This window comes from Ambystoma mexicanum, chromosome 8, assembly GCF_040938575.1.
Source record: "Ambystoma mexicanum isolate Mex_15411 chromosome 8, UKY_AmexF1_1, whole genome shotgun sequence".
NCBI classification, from domain to species: domain Eukaryota; kingdom Metazoa; phylum Chordata; class Amphibia; order Caudata; family Ambystomatidae; genus Ambystoma; species Ambystoma mexicanum.
In genome coordinates this window covers 1712459818-1712480548 of record NC_090929.1, presented here as the reverse complement: position 1 = coordinate 1712480548, position 20731 = coordinate 1712459818, and the positions used below count along the sequence as shown (strand labels likewise).

The 20731-nt window shown below is 48.4% G+C and overlaps 1 protein-coding gene across 1 annotated transcript in view; it reads left to right on the top strand.

Moving 5' to 3' along the window:
- Positions 1-20731, top strand: part of CPXM2 (carboxypeptidase X, M14 family member 2) — a 597080-nt gene that overhangs the window by 432333 nt on the left and 144016 nt on the right. Inside the window, exon 8 of the mRNA XM_069612029.1 lies at positions 14086-14209. Coding sequence (XP_069468130.1) covers positions 14086-14209 — 124 coding nt within the window. The remainder of the gene's footprint in view (positions 1-14085; positions 14210-20731) is intronic.

Sequence of the window (20731 nt, the reverse complement as noted above, 5' to 3'; positions counted from 1 at the left end):
TGCTGCCTCGTGAGTGAGAGTACAGAGACTGACACTGCCCCTGAGTGAGAGTACGGAGACTGACGCTGCCCGCGAATAAGAGTATGGAGACTGACACTGCCTGTGAGTGAGAGTAGGGAGACTGATGCGGCCTGTGAGTGAGAGTACAGAGATTGATGCTGCCCCGTCAGTGAGAGTACAGAGACTGGCGCTGCCCCTGAGTGAGAGAATGGAGAATGACGCTGCCCGTGAGTGAGAGTATGGAGACTGATGCTGCCTGTGAGTGACAGTATGGAGACTGATGCTGCCCGTAAGTGAGAGTACAGAGATTGACGCTGCCCCGTGAGTGAGAGTACAGAGACTGATGCTGCCCGTAAGTGAGAGTACAGAGACTGACGCTGCTCGTGAGTGAGATTATGGAGACTGACGCTGCCCGTGAGTGAGATTATGGAGACTGACGCTGCCCGTGAGTGAGAGTATGGAGACTGACGCTGCCTGTGAGTGAGAGTACGGAGACTGATGCTGCCCGTAAGTGAGAGTATGGAGACTGATGCTGCCTGTGAGTGAGAGTACGGAGACTGATGCTGCCCGTAAATGAGAGTACAGAGACTGACGCTGCCCATGAGTGAGAGTACGGAGACTGATGCTGCCCGTAAGTGAGAGTACAGAGACTGACACTGCCCGTGAGTGAGAGTATGGAGACTGACGCTGCCCGTGAGTGAGAGTACAGAGACTGACGCTGCCCATGAGTAAGAGTGCGGAGCGTGACGCTGCCCCATGAGTGAGAGTATGGAGCATGACACTGCCTGTGAGCGAGAGTACAGAGACTGATGCTGCCCGTAAGTGAGAGTACAGAGGCTGATGCTGCCCATGAGTGAGAGTACGGAGACTGATGCTGCCCGTAAGTGAGAGTACAGAGACTGACGCTGCCCGTGAGTGAGAGTATGGAGACTGACGCTGCCCATGAGTGTGAGTACAGACACTGATGCTGCCCATGAGTAAGAGTACGGAGCGTGACGCTGCCCCATGAGTGAGAGTATGGAGCATGACGCTGCCCTTGAGTGAGAGTACGAAGACTGACGCTGCCTGTGAGTGAGAGTATGGAGACTGACGCTGCCCATGAGTGAGAGTACAGAGACTGACGCTGCCCGTGAGTGAGAGTACAGAGACTGGCGCTGCCCGTGAGTGAGAGTATGGAGACTGACGCTGCCCGTGAGTCAGAGTACAGACACTGATGCTGCCCATGAGTGAGAGTACGGAGCGTGACGCTGCCCCATGAGTGAGAGTATGGAGCATGACGCTGCCCTTGAGTGAGAGTACGAAGACTGACGCTGCCTGTGTGTGAGAGTACAGACACTGATGCTGCCCATGAGTAAGAGTACGGAGCGTGACGCTGCCCCATGAGTGAGAGTATGGAGCATGACGCTGCCCGTGAGTGAGAGTATGGAGACTGACGCTGCCCATGAGTGAGAGTACAGAGACTGACGCTGCCCGTGAGTGAGAGTACAGAGACTGACGCTGCCCCGTCAGTGAGAGTACGGAGACTGATGCTGCCCCGTCAGTGAGAGTACAGAGACTGGCGCTGCCCCTGAGTGAGAGAATGGAGACTGACGCTGTCCGTGAGTGAGAGTATGGAAAATGACGCTGCCCGTGAGTGAGAGTATGGAGACTGATGCTGCCTGTGAGTGACAGTATGGAGACTGATGCTGCCCGTAAGTGAGAGTACAGAGATTGACGCTGCCCCGTGAGTGAGAGTACAGAGACTGATGCTGCCCGTAAGTGAGAGTACAGAGACTGACGCTGCTCGTGAGTGAGATTATGGAGACTGACGCTGCCCGTGAGTGAGATTATGGAGACTGACGCTGCCCGTGAGTGAGAGTATGGAGACTGACGCTGCCTGTGAGTGAGAGTACGGAGACTGATGCTGCCCGTAAGTGAGAGTATGGAGACTGATGCTGCCTGTGAGTGAGAGTACGGAGACTGATGCTGCCCGTAAATGAGAGTACAGAGACTGACGCTGCCCATGAGTGAGAGTACGGAGACTGATGCTGCCCGTAAGTGAGAGTACAGAGACTGACACTGCCCGTGAGTGAGAGTATGGAGACTGACGCTGCCCGTGAGTGAGAGTACAGAGACTGACGCTGCCCGTGAGTGAGAGTATGGAGACTGACGCTGCCCATGAGTGAGAGTACAGGGACTGACGCTGCCCCGTCAGTGAGAGTACGGAGACTGATGCTGCCCGTAAGTGAGAGTACAGAGACTGACGCTGCCCGTGAGTGAGAGTATGGAGACTGACACTGCCCGTGAGTGAGAGTATGGAGACTGACGCTGCCCGTGAGTGAGAGTATGGAGACTGACGCTGCCTGTGAGTGAGAGTACGGAGACTGATGCTGCCCGTAAGTGAGAGTATGGACACTGACGCTGCCTGTGAGTGAGAGTACGGAGACTGATGCTGCCCGTAAGTGAGAGTACAGAGACCGATGCTGCCCATGAGTGAGAGTACGGAGACTGATGCTGCCCGTAAGTGAGAGTACAGAGACTGACGCTGCCCGTGAGTGAGAGTATGGAGACTGACGCTGCCCATGAGTGATAGTACAGAGACTGACGCTGCCCGTGAGTGAGAGTACAGAGACTGACGCTGCCCCTGAGTGAGAGTATGGAGACTGACGCTGCCCGTGAGTGAGAGTACAGAGACTGACGCTGCCCGTGAGTGAGAGTACAGAGACTGATGCTGCCCGTGAGTCAGAGTACAGACACTGACGCTGCCCATGAGTAAGAGTACGGAGCGTGACGCTGCCCCATGAGTGAGAGTATGGAGCGTGACGCTGCCCTTGAGTGAGAGTACGAAGACTGACGCTGCCTGTGTGTGAGAGTACGAAGACTGACCCTGCCCGTGAGTGAGAGTATGGAGACTGACGCTGCCCGTGAGTGAGAGTATGGAGACTGACGCTGCCTGTGAGTGAGAGTACGGAGACTGATGCTGCCCGTAAGTGAGAGCATGGACACTGACGCTGCCTGTGAGTGAGAGTATGGAGACTGACGCTGCCCGTGAGTGAGAGTACAGAGACTGACGCTGCCCGTGAGTGAGAGTACAGAACCAGACGCTTCCTATGATTGAGAGTACAGAGACTGATGCTGCCCGTAAGTGAGAGTACAGAGACTGACGCTGCCCGTAAGTGAGAGTACAGAGACTGACGCTGCCCGTGAGTGAGAGTATGGAGACTGACACTGCCCGTGAGTGAGAGTATGGAGACTGACGCTGCCTGTGAGTGAGAGTACAGAGACTGATGCTGCCCGTGAGTGAGAGTACAGAGACTGATGCTGCCCGTAAGTGAGAGTACAGAGACTGACGCTGCCCGTGAGTGAGAGTATGGAGACTGACACTGCCCGTGAGTGAGAGTATGGAGACTGACGCTGCCTGTGAGTGAGAGTACAGACACTGACGCTGCCCATGAGTAAGAATACGGAGCGTGACGCTGCCCTTGAGTGAGAGTACGAAGACTGATGCTGCCTGTGAGTGAGAGTACGGAGCGTGACGCTGCCCTTGAGTGAGAGTACAGACACTGACTAGTTACTTGAAGCCCCCGCTTACATGCCGGGAAAAAAGACACCCCTGCTTTGAAACACTCCACCACTCTGTATTGCTACTGGGGTGATGTGCACGTGACCTGGGGCCTTTGGTAGGACATAGTGCGCTGTCTTAAGTGCACTTGGTAGTCCACCTCGGCCAGTATGGGATGGGAACTTTGCTCTACTCTCAGACTATTGCCTCCTTGACCCCCTCCCAGGAAAACAAGATTTCCAGATCTACACTTTGCCATCCTCTGTGTGCTCAAGGGTGGACCCCAGGAGACAACTTTTCCTTTGCCAGACTAAGGACAAAAGAGTCATCACCCCCAAAAATGGTGGGGGGGGGGGGGAATATCAAGAGGGTTATCCCCCGATTCAAGATTTAAACACTTTAATGGACATTTTTCATGTCAATGTAATCCACTAACCATCATCGCGTGCACCCTCCTGTTTGTGACCAGCTTCATTTTTTACTGTATTCTATTGGTGCAGATATTTCATTATAAATAAGTCGATTATGATTACATTCTTGTATTGTTGCCATGTCTTAACAAGTGCCATATTATGCCTTAAGACCCATTCACACATTCTTAAAGGTCAGCCTGACTGTTCGTCCTCGCTACCTACTTTTGAATAGAGGAGCTTCAAGCCCCAGTTTGGATTTGACATTAGATACAATTGCCAGTACCCTTCAGGTTTCAGATTTCCACAGCACTGAGTTCTGGTCTTACTGCCTCACCTCCCAGGGGAGGGCTGGGAACCAAAAGAGGCCCTGGAAAAAATGTTCAAAGTGGCCCCATATTACACTTTTTTCAGATGGCCCAACCCTTTTCATATGAGAACATTTGAAAATAAAATAAAATAAGTTACTGGACAAAAGAGGCCGAGGGTGCAGAGGCCTAGCAGGAACTCCCCAAGGTTCCCTACAGCCGGTCCACCCATGCCCAGGGTGCAGAGGCCTAGCAGGAACTCTCCAGAGTTCCCTACAGCCAGTCCACCCCTGCCCAGGGTGCAGAGGCCTAGCAGGAACTCTCCAGGGTTCCCTATAGGCCAGTCCACTCCTGCCTAGGGTGCAGAGACCTAGCAGGAACTCTCCAGGGTTCCCTATAGTCCAGTCCACCCATGCCCGGGGTGCAGAGGCCTAGCAGGAACTCTCCAGGGTTCCCTATAGTCCAGTCCACCCCTGCCCAGGGTGCAGAGGCCTAGCAGGAACTCTCCAGGGTTCCCTACAGCCAGTCCACCCCTGCCACCTATACATACCTGCCTGCAGATGAAATTAAGCCATGCCCTGGTCGGCTGAGATGAGTTTGTGGTGCATTGAAGTTGCCTGGTGTGACAAGGGTGCACTCTGTAGAATAGTGTGAGTAGTTGATGCTCCCTCACGGCTACTACCGCTGGAGTGCCCTGTGACTGATGTGATAGGGTAGGTTAAAAAAAATGATCCTGGTCCCGAATCTCTTGTGCTCTATTCCACTCTTTCTCTCTCTCTGGCTTTCTAGCTGTGTGTGTGTGTGTCTCTCTCTCCCGCTCTCTATTTCTCTCTTTCTCTCGCTCTCTTTGTCCCCTTCTCAATTCCTCGATCTTTCTCTCTCTCCCTCTCTCTCTCTCTGTCTCTCTCTGTCTCTCTCTGTCCCTATTTCACACTTTCTCTCACTATTTCACACTCTCTCTCCAGCTATCTCTGTGTGTGTCTCTCTCTCTCTAGCTCCATTTCTCTTGCTCTCTCTCTCTTTTCCCCCTCTCAATTTCTCGATCATTCTCATTCTCTCCCTCTCTCTGTCTCTCTCCGCCTCATCTCACACACTCTTCCCTCTCTCTTGACTCTCTTCATTTACCTCTCACTTTCTATTCTCTCTTTCTCACTTGCGTGCTCTCTCTCACTCTGTGAAAGCAAAAGGAAATATCGAGGCTGAGTACCACAAAAGGAAATACACCAAACGCGGGTTTAAAAAGATACACAGACCTTTATTCTACAACTGAACAGTTTTCAAAGAAACAAAGTATCAGATAGCTATCAGGCCCTCACAGCGAATACCAGCCCGTTCGATGTGAGAAGTGATTGGGACTGTACATCAGAATGTTCGCTCTTTTATACAGTTTTGTAACATGATGTTCAGCCCCTCTGTAAATTAATAATTCCCAATCTAGGGTTCGTGCCGAGATCACCTCTGCCTCGCCCAGCTATATGCATACGGATCACCTTCAGTTTACATGTTCAACAAGTCACAATGGCAACAGTATATTCTCTGATCTAACATAAGCCTTAGTACATATTTTAATACAATGCAGTTCAACAAGTGTTCACGTTTAGTATTTACACAACATTGTGCTTAATATATGCTTGCGGATCAGTTACGTTGGGATAGGTAATTCTCGATCTTCAGTTCAACGAAGGACAAGGTCTCATTACATGACCCTAGCATTTGGCCTGTAGGCAGTTTAAGCATTAACGTGTATGCAGAGGTTAAGACGGCCATGTTACAAACAGAAGAACACTGTCCACCATTTTAGAACACAGGGTGACTTTGAAGTGAGAATCAAAATGACAGATGAACCTAAAATGGAGGCTAAATTGACCCAGGGTCAGAACCTTGCAACACAGATTTCTTTGCAGAGCGACTGGGCTTAGGCCAATGTATACAAAAAAGAGGCACAATATGACGCCCCGTTCAGCAACTCAGCCTCTTTTCTGTTTTTAGTCCTTCTTTCCATCACAAATCATTCCATTTGTTCTCTTGCCTCCCATTCTTTTAACACGTTCACCCTTTGGTATTGATGTCATTGTTTCTGTGCTTGTTTTGCTGTCAGCCAGAAATGATTTGCTGCAGATCAATCGGGTGAGTTATTTTTCTTTATTAGTTTCTTCAGTAAAACCCATGGCTTCTCAAACGCCTGCCTATACACAGGTCTCCTTCCCTTCTTAAAGTTCCACATTCCCTATTCCACATTCTTATTCCAATGTGGCTGAACGTTACACACCTCCCTTCCTTGTAGCTGAACAAAACAATGACATAGTCTAACTTACTAACTACAAAACTCCCAAATATATACAAACCCATTCGGGAAAACAGGCATACAGTGACACTACATACAACATCTGCTATACATTATTGAAGCTATAGACAGGAGACTGTCCACATCCTGCACACTCAACTCACATACTCTTTCAAATAACTCGGTTTGCAGCATTCCCTCTTCGGTCTATCCCTCCTCTCCCCATTTCTGTTTTCTCCTCCTCTCATACCCACAGTCATTACGCATCTCACACTCAGTGCTTCCTCCAACATTTCTTCTTATCCCTGACCCCTTACACATCCTATTGGCATTGCAAACACTTCAATCCGATGTTTTAACTGGTTTGTGAAATCTTTTCTCCATTTTGATGGGTTCTGGCCACACTAGGGCCACGTTCTTTCTTCCTGGTGGTAGCTTTACTCATACCCAATCTCCTGCTTTGACAACCCCTTCCTTGGTTGCTTTGCACAGACCAACATGCATGTTGTCTAGTATTATAAATGTTGGACACCATACCCTCTTTAAAACTGTATCTAGGAACCTAATAATGTTGCTGGTAGACACATTGCGCACCCATGACATTTCCACCTATAGTGATAACATGTCCACTAACACAGGAGAGTAACTCTGTGTCCCCTGACTCCTTACAGGACCCACATGGTCCAGACCTGCACGTTCCCATGGTACAGATGGAATGGTCATTAACGCTATTGGGTTGACAATACTGGTGCATTCTTTTGCCGAATTTTCACACACATTACACTCCCTAATTAACCTTTCTAACTGCAAATCCATCCCTGGCCACCAATAATATATCACAGATGAAACAGCCAACGTTTTGCTCCCCTCGAAACCGACAGTGAGGGCGATAGACCCCTCGTATCCCTTGTTTATAGGCACGAGACCAGAAAAACAACCCCCTGGGGGAAAATCCGAAATCCAGAATCCAAACTCAGCAAAGCAATCAAGTTCACGGTCAACAAAAAAGAAAGAGAAAGAAAGAATTCTGGCCCGGAGTCCGGCCGCAAACCAACCAACATCAAAAGCCTCCCCCAGAATACTAGAGGACTTCCTAGTAGACGAGGCCCTGATGAACCTCTCTCAACACCTCGAAGACACCCAAGATCCACTACCTGAGAAAATGCCTCAACCACCAAATCCGCAGACTCCTTTACCAAAAGCGGAACAAAATGCAAAAAAAGAAAACCCAAAGAAATCGTCAGAAGAGGACTCGCCTCAAAATTTCATCACCTTGGAAGAGCGTAGGAAAATCCTCCATCGTCGGAAACCCGCTACCTCCCGCGGCCGTACGAGCTCCAGAACGGTGTCATTCACATACCCACCAGCACGCGAGGGGCCAACTTGCAAAAAGTCAGCCCCCAGCGTCCAATACAGCCCACAGCAGACGCGACGAACTCAGGACCCCCACCTAAAGTCCAAAGAAGACACATATTCGGAGCCAAGAAAAACTGACAAAAGGGGGCAACACCCGCGTCCCCATTTCAAGGACTGAGGGAGTCCCTGATCAAGCTCGAACAACACGCTGAAAATGACGACGACATCATTCTGAATAGAAGAGGGATCCTTACGCTATTCAGCCTGATCCCAACCCTCCGGAAGATCAAGTCCTCCAATCTAAAAATCATCGACCCATACCACTCTAACGAAAGAGCAAAAGCCTACATCTACCCAGTCTCAAAGCACACAAAGAGGAAAATCGCGGACGCAACAAACGACCTGGCTGTGCTAGGTTATATTGTGCAAAGAGATCCTCAAAATTCGCAAAGTGGGGAGAAAACCAACCCGGAAAGAAAATCGGTCCGAAAAGACAAAACCTCTGGGAAAGAGCAGAAAGCGGAGCTACGAAGACTTCCAGAACTTACCCGAACAGTGGTAAACTCATCCTCAAAGTCACATGAGAGCCACCGAGAAATTAAACACGTCATCCCCAGGCGCGATAAGCCGCAAAAGCCCATAGAAGCGACGACCTGGAAGCCTCAACAGCCAAAAGTAGATCTACTCAACTTGACTAAGACCGTGTTTATGGCGAAAAGTAACAGGACGAACATCGGAACCACAACAGACAGCGCCTCTACAGCCTCAAAATCAGCCGCGAAACTACAGGGGCTGTGGGCTTGGCTCCCAAAGGCCTTATCCCACGGGACAAAATAGCAATTCGCAGGTCGGCCTGCCGAACTCATGGGAAAACGGAATGTCGACCGCCTCATATCTTCACTACATCTTTGCTCATGGAACACGAGAGGACACTTACATCTCACCACAACGGGTGACGCAAACTTAGCCTCATTCGACATCATTTGTCTCCAAGAGACCTGGCTCAGACAAAACCCAGCTATGGATGGTTACGACACAATCCTGGCCCCAGCCAACAAAGGAGCCCTAGGTCGGCCGACATCAGGCCTCTTCTTGGCCTGCCGACAGGGAATCGGGCTGACCCTCAAGTCTACCCTTCAAGCAAATCTCTCAATATTAGCTGTACTACTCGAATGGGCCGAAAAACCCTCCTCCAGTCCATCACAAATAGCGGGGATTAACACTTACTGGAACCCAGCGGAAATAAATCACCAGTCCTATCTTTCAATGATGGAAAACCTGGTCGACGAAATTCAAGCAACACGACAGGTCTCTTTAATCATCATCTGCGGGGACTTGAATGCCAAATGCTCCAAGGAAGTGCGAACTCTGGACGCATCCTCGCAAACCACAACAGCAGTGAAAAGAGGTTACCTATGGTCTTCCTTGATGTCCTCAAGAAAATTCGAAAACCTGAACTTCGTCTTCCCAAATGAAAATCGTCTGCCGACCTGGGAACAAGGCTCACTAAAAGCGACCATAGATTACATCTACGTATCCAGACCCCTTCTGAGTAAAGTACAAACCTTTGAAGTCCGACAGACCACAGCCAGCGATCACAACCAGCTGACGATGTCTCTGGTAAACCACCACAAGGTGCCTGAACCTTACACCATGGAAGTAGAATCAAACGCCCGTGGAAACCGCCTAAACCTGACAACTCGAGCGGTTAAATCTCTGCTGGCAAACTATACCGGGGAAGAAAGATCTAAGGGCGTAAAGAGTCTCGATTATGTTCCTCTGCTGTTAAAACATCGGACGAACGTAAAACAGAAAGCCCCGGCCTCCGCATCTCCAAAGCATGCTTATGATTCCACCCTGGTGACAAAACGAAGGGAGTTCCGAAAACTTAAAAGACAATTAGGTAACAATCCGTCAAATAAAGAAAAACTAAAATTGACAATCGTAACCTATAAATCATGGGTGAAAGAACACCGTCACCGACTATACCAACAAGACGCCGAAATCATGCTAAAAGCCATCAATGGCAACAAAGCCAAAGAATTTTGGTCTTTGCTGAAATCTGTGGCGCCTTCAATAAACAACTCTACAATCAACGCCATGCCGGAGCACAAATGGATTACGCACTTCTCTTCGGTCTTCCGAGCCCCCGCTCAAACCATCTGCCGGGATATCACAGACCACACGTCAGCCTGGATCCAATTGGACGACCGACAAGAAATCAGTAACCATATAAAAAAACTGAAGATCTCGAGAGCAGCAGGACCGGACGGGATCTCAAACATCGACCTGAAAAACAACTGTCAGGAATGGGCAACACTGTTAGCCTCCATCTTTCAGAAATGCTCTGAGCAGAAATCCCTGCCGCCGTCCTGGACAAAAGCTATCATCGTTCCCATCTACAAAAAGGGGGACATCACTGACCCCCGAAATTACCGTCCAATTACCCTGTTGGATTGCATCGGCAAAGTCTTTGGAAGTTTACTTCTGAACCGCTTTCAATCTTGGGCTGAATCTGCCCCATGCAACGATAAATACCAATCGGGGTTCAAGAAAAACACGGGAACGATGGCGAACATCTTAGCGATCAGCACTCTAAAAAGCAAAGCTTGGGAAAAAAAATCTCGAATCTTCATCGCCTTCATCGATCTCTCACAGGCGTTCGACCTTGTCGACAGACACCGCTTATGGGAAAAACTGGAGAGGTGGAGTTGCCCACAAGAAATACTACAACCAATCAAAGCTCTCCACACGGACACTTCCCTCAGGGTTCGACTCTCAGAAAGAGGCGCCCTATCAGCCGAAATTCAGATTGGGCGAGGGGTAAAACAAGGATGCCCGCTAGCTCCTGCACTGTTTCTCGCATACATTGGCGATTATGGGGACTCAGTAGATCTGGAACATACTTTTCCACCGGCTCTTGCATCCTCGAAAATAAGCCACCTGTGGTATGCCGACGACCTAATTCTCCTGGATCAGACCCAGATTGGCCTCCAGAGACAACTATCAAACCTCCTGAGCTACACTGCTGAAAACAACCTAAAAATAAATCAAGAAAAAACAAAAATAATGATATTGGAAGGAGGACCGAAGAAAAAGAAACCCTCTGAAAAATTCAAATGGCGCCTTGAGGGAAAAGAGATTGAGAAGGTCTCCGACTATAAATATCTAGGCGTCCAGATCGACTCCTCAAAAAACGAATCATCCATGCAGATCGCCCTGGAAACAAAGCTAAAGAAATTAGCCTCCCAAGCAAAGGCGATCGACTTAAAATTCGGTAAATTTTCGTGCATCCCGGCAATAGACTTTTATAAGAAAAAAGTCGTCCCTTCAATCACCTACGGAGCCGAGGCTATGCCAACAATCCCAGAAAGAACTTGGCAAAAACTGGAGAGCAAGTTCTGGAAAACAGTCCTGGGTCTCCCAAAGTCCACATCTATTGCTGCAATCCGTCGGGAGCTAAGCTTATTGTCACTAACAGCAACAGTCAACCTAAACTCACTTAGGTTATTTAGGAAATGCATCACGGCCGACAGTGAGCAAATCTTTGGCCTGTTGAACAAAGAACTACAAAGTGGCAAAGTCAAAATGCTAAAAACCTGGAAAGGCAAAAATATGTCCCTTTTAGATTCAGTGACGTGCTCGGAAGCCGACCTCATTACAAATCCTCTGAGAGTTTACAAGAAACTGAAAGAATTAGACTGGATCCAGACTCAAGATCTAGCCACCAAAAATAAACTTCTTCTCCATCTTCCTCCCACGCTCTCTAAACTAAATGAGCCGATGCAATACCTCAGAAAATTCCCAAATAGGAGGGCAAGAAACTACATGCTAAGAATCAGGCTGAATCTGCTGGAAACCAACGAGATTCTAAACATCAGAGGCCTATCTGACTCCAACATGTGTCGTTTGTGCAACGCCAAAATAGAATCCATCAGGCACCTACTGCTCTCATGCCCAGAAACCCTAGTCCTGAGATCGGCCTACATAAAGCATTTCAGCTCAGAGGAATATGGGTGGGACGAAGACACCTGCTGGAACAGACTGATAGGAGGAGATTGAACCTCCTGGTTACTAGCATCAATCAAAATACTGCAACATACTCTGCAGGGGATAGAGGGTTGACGGTCCCACCCTTGTGCAGCCACTGGACTTTGTTTTTTTTGTTTGTTTTCTCTGCGCAAGAAATCTTCATGTCCTTTTGTAAAGTTCTAAATGAACATACACAAATAAAAATAAAAAAAAATAAAAAAATATAGCCTGATGAGATGTTTGGCCTTACACATCTCTGGATGCCCGTCACGTGCCACCTTTAAAATGGAAACAACTTGTCAAAACAATGCTTGCCTTTACATACAATTAATCAAAAACCATCCTTACACCTTCCAGAAGTACACATTTCCGTATTTGTTCATTTCTTAAACCATTCTTTACCTTCTCCTTCATTTCCTTCAAAACAGTGTCTGCAACCATGGCAGCATTCCATTCCTCTTCTGACGCCTTTCCCTGATCCTCACTCTCTTCATTAGCACCTGTTCCTTCCTCTAGATTGGTAAATTGGGAAAGGCAATCAGCAGCCTTTTTCTGCACACCAGGTACACATTCTACATCCTAAGTATACTCTTGCAACCACGTGATATACTTCCTTATCCTGAATGAAACTTTGTCCAAACCCTGTGTAGTCATAATTTCCTTTAACGGTTTGTAATCAGAATGAACCGTACATCTTGAACCCCACACAAACAGTCTAAATGTGTCAAGTGCCCACTGGACTGCCAGCAATTCCTTCCTATAATAGAATTAGTGCATTTCTGCTTCTTTCAACACTCTGGAGGCGAAGGCTATGGTACAGTCTCCCCTTCACCTTCCTGCGACAGCACTGCTCCTAGGCCATGGTTGCTAGCATCAGTAGTCAAAATGTGCCTTTTCATGCAATCAAAACTGCTCAAATTAGGAGCTCTGTTCAATGCTATCTTGACATTCTGATTCACAACTGGCACCCCACTGGAACTTGTTATGTTGCAAGTTTTGCTGGCACGATTTGGGACACATTTAGAGAAGTACTCCGCCATTCCAAGGAACAAAACAATGTGTTCATTATTGCTTGGACTGGGAAAACTTAAAATGCTGTTAATTAAATCCTCCTTCCGTCGGATTACATGGTTTGAAATCTCATCTCCTAAATATTTTATCACTCCCTTATGGAGCTTGCACTCATCCTTGCCGAGCGGCAAACCAGCATTTCATAACATGTTCAACACTTTGTTTAATCTAGCAATATGCTCTTCTAAATCCTTGCTATACACAAGAACATCTTCTTGAAAACACTGCACGCCTACTTCATTGTGAAACAACTGGTACATCACACGCTGGAAAACAGCAGCTGTGGCCACTAACCCAAACGGCGTCCTCTTACATTGAAACAATCCTTCTGGAGGGCCCCCTTCACTTCATAAAGTTCCACATTCCCTGTTCCACGTTCTCATTTCAGTGTCGAGTACAGTTACACATCCTTTTTCATTCAGTGATCAATTAGCAATAACAGGGGCGGGTGTGGGGGGGGGGGGGCGGGCCAGATCACTTAGCAATGGCTCCAAATGTAGCGATGGCCCTAACAATGGGCCCCGGTGCCATTACCACCTGATCCATTCCACCGGACTGGGGGTTATTGCTGTTAGCACCCTGAGTTTCTAATCCTGGGTGCTGATAGCTATATATGTTGTTGAAATGAAAGGATAGCACATGCTTGCGGCTTCCAGTTAATTCAAACAAAATACTTCCCTAAGATGGCTGCCATAGAAATGGAAGTCCCTCTTCCATTTCCATGGTGGGCGGGAGTAGCAGCAGCAGCGGCGCTGCTGCCATAAGAATCAGGTAAATGGCTGGGGAGCAAATGAGTGGAGACCGGATGGAGGAGGAGGTGCGGGGACATGACGGTGCGGGCACTGGCAGCTCTGAGCATGCTCAGAACGCAGGTTTGGGTCATGAGATTGAGCCCTCGATCTGAACTGGCTGATTGGCTGCAGTGCCTAGCACAGGTGCTTATAAAGCAACCTATCCCTATTGGTCAGTCTTGGATGTATCTGGCTTCCCTCTGCTCTTATCTGTGAGAGTTCTTCATTCATGAAGGCTGTGTTTGGCTTTTCCTCGATTGCTGCATTAGCCACTGCTTCTGTCTTCCCACAGCTCATGAAAGTGGTGAACGAGATGTGTCCAACCATCACCAGAGTCTACAACATTGGAAAGAGCCACCTGGGGCTCAAGCTGTACGCCATGGAGATGTCTGACAACCCCGGCGAGCACGAAGCGGGTGAGAAAAGTAGAGTATTCATGTTCAGCAGTCACACCCTCACCTGTCCCCTGTTACTGAGTGCTCCCACATCAGCTTTCCTCCGATGTTGCTTGGCCAACATCTGGACTGTAGCAGATACTGAAAACGTCCCACATCCAGACTCTAGAATTCATTGAATGTATACCCCCAGAGGGGTTTGCCAGGCATTAGGAACCCCTAATGGTTGTGCTCGTCCACATCTGCGCAGCATCGTTCAATGGCGATGTCTGACATCTGGAGAGTACCGGACATTGCAGATATCACATCTGCACAGCACTATGCATTATTGGTGTCTCACATCTAAATAGCAGCCGTCATTGGTGATGCCTCATCTGTGGACAGCAGCAATACCGGGACAGTACCAGGTATTGGAGAAGTCTCACATCTGCACAGTGACAGACAATGAGATATCTCACATTCGCACAGCACCAGGCACTGAAGAAGTCTCACATCTGCACAGTGACAGACATTGAGATATCTCACACCTGCACAGTGACAGATATTGGAGATGTTTCACACCTGCACAGTGACAGATATTGGAGATGTTTCACACCTGCACAGTGACAGATATTGGAGATGTTTCACATCTGCACAGTGGCAGACATTGAGATATCTCACACCTGCACAGTGACAGATATTGGAGATGTTTCACATCTGCACAGTGGCAGACATTGAGATATCTCACTCCTGCACAGTGACAGATATTGGAGATGTTTCACACCTGCACAGTGACAGATATTGAGATATCTCACACCTGCACAGTGACAGATATTGGAGATGTTTCACATCTGCACAGTGGCAGACATTGAGATATCTCACACCTGCACAGTGACATATATTGGAGATGTTTCACATCTGCACAGTGGCAGACATTGAGATATCTCACACCTGCACAGTGACAGATATTGGAGATGTTTCACATCTGCACAGTGGCAGACATTGAGATATCTCACACCTGCACAGTGTTAGTCATCTGTGGTATCTCACATCTGGACTGGAGCAGAAATTGGTGATGTCTCACATTTGGTTTTTACCAGAAATGAAGTATGTTCCACATGTGGATTGTGTCATCGTCCTCCACCTTCCTAACCCTCTTGAGGCCTGGCTGACTTGATTATGAGAAGAGCCTCCAGGGGTGTCGCTAGGTCTGGAAAAGATCTGGGACAGGCTAATGTCAGCACTGTCGGGGCCCCGGGCAAGATAGCCTTTTGTTTGTAGCCCCTGTGCTTCTGTCCGGGGCAACAACCAAAAGATCCGGGCTATAGTCCCCTCAGCCCCCCCCCCCTAGCAACGCCTCTGAGAGCCTCTACCTTTGCTATTTCATGTTATATTAACAAAGCTTGTATTCTGCAACAAATCCGCTCACTGCCCCCAGGTCTGTTTGAGGTGCGGGTATTCAGCACTCACCTGAGGCATCCACACCCTTGTGGTTGGAGGAATAAGAAGGAAGCGGGAGATAAGGAGGAAGGGGAGGACGCATGCAGATGTGTGGCAGTTTCCTGAACCAATAGTTGCCTGTGTGATGTCCTGAATGTGGCCCTTTGGAGTATCCTGGCTTTTTGCCCAGGGTTATCTTTAAACGCCTCACACCGGCAGACGCGGAATAGTGATTGCGTGGCTCCAAACTCAAGCATCGACTGAGTGCAAGATGAGTGCAGGTGGAGAAGAGAGGGAGGGGCGAGGAAGCAGGTCTGACTGACAGATTCCAGCATATGTTGAAAGCTTGCCGCCCATGACGTGCCCCAATTCCACATGGGGTTGATGGATTGGCGTAAGTTCAGCAATGCTGCAAATGCGACTGCACTAACGTCGCTGAAAAGCGCATTGCTAGTCAGAGCGCTCTGGACACCCAAAGCTATAATGGCAAAATTCCACGCTGAAGGACCAGGCAATTATGAACTACTGAGGGGACACACATGGGGTTTACATGAAACATACGAGCTGCTGTGAGACGTGTGCCTCTCCAAACTTGGCACACACCAATGAAGTTAATGGTTCCGCCCTAAAATAATGGCCATTATTACTAAGGCGTCCAGGTTCTTTATGATTTTTACACATACATGCAGATGGAAATCAATCTGCTGTCCGTCTGTATTTATTTATGAAAATGGAAAAAGATGGAAAAACAGGTATTTCTGCCTGGTTCTCTATGATGTCACTCATCCATTGCAGACCAATCACATTGCAGATTGGCAGCATGGAGAAAACGTTCTATAAAAATAGCATTAAAGTGCTTCAAGTTGCTGACAGCCCAAATCTTAAGGCAGCAGCAGTCACAGGAGCAACCGCTTGTTGTTCTGAGAAAAAAAAAGGTAGCTCGCATTTCTTTCGTATATGGCTGCATGTGTGCTTTAATAAATCCATTTTTTATTAGAATAAATGCAGAAAAATATTGGTTGGGAATTATCTCTTATATGAGAAAAATAAATATGGATACATACAGACAGAAATGGCAGAGAAATAAATGCCATGAAACCGGATGCCCTCATTATGAGCTACACAGCTGTGCTCTGGTAAAAGGCTTTGCCATCATAATTACAGAACAGCATGGCGATGGACTACTTGCCCAAATCTGGGCTTGCCCAGCTCGGAGCTCTCAAAAGGGACAGAGCCGGAAGTGCTCTGTGTGCAAGGAGAGTGAGGTGGACACAAGAGGGGAAGAGGGCGGGAGTGTTGACTGTCTGTCACAGCGCCACGTCTTATGAGCACGGGCTATCCTCCGTGGAGTGTCACAGCGATCGACCCACACCCTCTCTGCCCCTGAAACAGCGATTGCGTGCCTCTAGCCTGGTCTGAGCTTTCCTTCTGGAGAAGAGCTGGATTATGGGTACATAGTCATGTTCCAGCCAGACCCTTACAGCATCCATTTTAACATTCCCTCTGACTTTAGGTCCTGGGAATGGATTCCTCCATAGTCCTCCCATAGTTAATTCATCTGGGCCGGGTCCAGGGTTTCCATCTGACCCATTAGAGGATTATGGGAGTCGTAGTTCTTGACGTTTAGGTCATGCAATCCACTGCTTCCTTGTTATCCGGGTGTTCCATTTTCCACAGGGTGACATGCTGGGATGGCCAGCTCCTTTGACACTTCTTAAATGGACAGTGACATCTGGGGTACTCAGGGGACAGACTAATGCCCTATGACATGGAGGGTGGGACGAAGCACTGGGGATGTCCCCCCTCTGCCCGCGTGCCCATCTACCACTGTCTGATGGAGGAGTTACCCGACCCACTGGGTCGTTTCCCAGACGTCTGCAGAACTAAGCAGGGCACTTAATCACATATGCCCCTCCCCCAGCATTCCCTCATTTTTTGAAGGAGGCAGTATTGCTGACATGACCTCCTCTGGTCCTGGCAGGATATCACAGGGCCACTCAGTCTCCTTGCTGGCGGGTCCTCCTTCAGTGATGCCCTTTCCTCCACATGGGCCATTCCAACCACTTTTCAAATGGACACGTTGCTATGATATGATATGATATGATATGTAATTTATAACGCGCCTGCACACAAGTGTTTCTGTGCCCCGGAGGACTTCCTCGGTCATTGCTATTATTCACCTCAAGGAGTGGCTGAGAAGGTGGTAAAATGGATCCATAAGCAAGTTGCTTACCAATTATTCATATTATCATTATTATGACGGTATTTATTGAGCACAGACCTAGCTGTGGGAAGCAACAGAGCGCTTTACAATCATAGGGGTGACGGAAGCAGAGAAAAAAAGAGTAGGAGCTAATGGGATGGAGAGGGCGGCCATTGGCAGCTTGGTTAGGGGAACACAGTGAGGAGCAGATCACTGACTCTCTGGTGGGGTGGGGAGTGCAGGCTGTCTGGACCTCGGCATCTCCAATGCCCTGATCTGTGTATGGCGGGCTGGGCAGAATGTCCACGTATGAGGTGTGGCACAGGGAACAGCTGGCATCTTGTTGTGTTGTTATAGGTGTTCTGCTGTTTCTCCAATTTGGTTTGTGGAAGAACCAGGTCTTGAGCTGTTTCCTGATGTCAGGTGTTTCGCTCCCAAGCAGGGATGGCTAGGTCACGCTTTTCAGTCTTAGTCGCCAGTGGCTGGATCTTCTAGACTTTTCCTGTTCAAGTAGGAATTTGGCCTAGGCCAGCGTTCCCAGTGTCCTGATGGTGTGTAAGAAACTCAGGCGTTTCCATAGTAAGTGCGATGGTCAGTGCAGAGGGTTCGATTTTCTAGACCAGTGGCACTTGTGTGATTCGGGGGTGATATGTTGGTATTCAGGGAGTCCTTGATAGGAGCTGTCTGTGAAGCCCAGTCTAGTAATCACTTTGGCATCACAGCCTTGATCCTGTGAGTAAGGTAGGTTGTGTTGTTAGATGTGGAGAGGGTGGAAGCGGTTTCTAGCTATAGCTCTCACCTGAAGTGTGAGTGTGAGGGCACTGTCCACTCTGCTTGCAAGATTCCTCAGTGTGGAAAATGGTGCTGGACATTGGGCCACCTCCTCAGGCTAAGGGGTTAAGGTGGTGTTGGAAGGAGCTGGCCTTCAAAGCATCGGTTCAGTAGGGGTGGCATGTAGATGTTAAAAAGAGAAGGGGAGAGGGTCGGTCCTTGGGGTACTCCACATGCCAGAGGATCCGGCTTGGAGCCAGGATGTTGGCTTCGGTTCTGCACAGGAAGGAGGCCATCCATCGTAGACTGACTCCCTTTCTTGAAATGTCTTCGAGTCTCCACAGAAGGGTTTTGTGGCTGCCAGTGTCCGCAGCATTCCAGATGTCTGAGAGGAAGCGTGTGCCCTTTGAATTTGCATCTGCGTTTCTCTTTAGTTTGTCCCCGTTTCTCTTTAGTGTGTCCCAGATTGAGAACTGAACTGATTTTGTACCCCCAAGTTATTTACATCCAGGCCATGCCTCGTTCTTGAGGTTCTTCATATCAATGAAGACTCGACTATGTATGTGTTTTTCCAATACCTCACTGAAGAAAGGCGAGTTTCAGATGGAGCGCTACATATCATGATCATTTGGGTTGTGAATAACTTGCAGTTTTGCATGGCTAGTAGACGGGTCTTATGAGAAGTATTTGAGCAGTTGGAGGCTTCATATCACGTGGTTTATTTTGTGGCACTTTTAGGCACAATATGCAACATTAAGCACTTGCGTAGAGGAACTTTGTTAATAACTTGCACGCTTGGCAACTGAAGGCTATGGGATTGTAAGCATTGGGCCGTTGCTTTTAGGTAATTCAGCGGTAAATCTGTGAATGACCTGCCAGATCAGTTCTAGTTACCACCCATGGGTCCCGTGGATGAGCCGCAGGTTTCCAAGTGGTGTTACGGCGGGTTTAAGACTCCATGGGGTATTTTGGTGGATTTAACACAAACTGTAATTCTGGCACGGTAAAGCTGCCAATTATTGCCGCTGCAGTGGAGGGTTTCCCGCCAGCGTGATGCTGGCGGTAAACCGTACACCTCAAGGCCCAACATGAAGTCTGGCCGCGCAGTGAGTGCAGCAGCACTTCTGTTATGAGTGGGAGGGAGGTAAGTAGTGCCACTTTTTGCCAGAACCAACAAACTTGTAATGAGGCCATAGTTCCCATGTGGGCGCTTTTAGGAGCATTAAGCACTGCCAACACTATTCTTGTATTTGTATTTATTTGTATTTATTTTATTTATATAGCGCAAAGCCAGGCCCAAGGGCAACCGGGCACATATCATAGTAAGGCAATTGCATTATATTTACAAGTAGAGGAGCAGTACATTAAATATCATCCTAACAGTCCCGACAAATTACAACAAGTAAACAATAGACATTACAAATCAGGCATCGATCATCGGTGCAAGTAGGGTCCCAGATGGCCCATTCAATAAGGAGGAGCAGTTGTTAGTAGGAGGTGACTAACCAAAGCTTGGCTTTGTGTTTGAATTAGTTGAAAGAAGGTAGAGTTCTAATCAGGAGTGGTACGGTGTTCCAGAGCTTGGGTGCAAAGACAGGGAAGCTGGCGCCTCCAGCAGATTGAAGCTTAAATCTAGGGATTGCAAGACCTTGGTTTTGTGCAGATCTGAGTGCTCGTGCTGGTGTATATTGAGTGAAGCGCGAGCCTAGGTATGAGGGAGCCTGGTGGTTGACGCATTTGTAAGTGAGGGCCAATGCTTTCAGGGAGATCCTTTGGGCGACTGAGAGCCAGTTGAGGTTCTTACTGGTTTCTGAAATGTGGGCAGATCGGGGGATGTTGAGGGCTGCTCTAATGGAATTATTTTGGGTCGTCTGGAGTTTATTAAGATTCCCCTGGTTGGTACCCTGGTACAATGCATTGCAATAGTCCAATTTGGACATGACCAAGGTCCTGGCCAGGGTGATGCAGTTCTGAGTGGTAAGGAATGGGCGACAAGCTGAGATCAAGTTGCAGGTGTAAGCAGATGCGGAGGCCACCGCATTGGTTTGTCTAGTGAGTGTCAAGGAGGCGTCCAAGTATATACCCAGAGTTTTGGTGTCTTTGGATACTTTAATCAGATTGCCATCAATGTTGAAGGAGCCGAATAGATG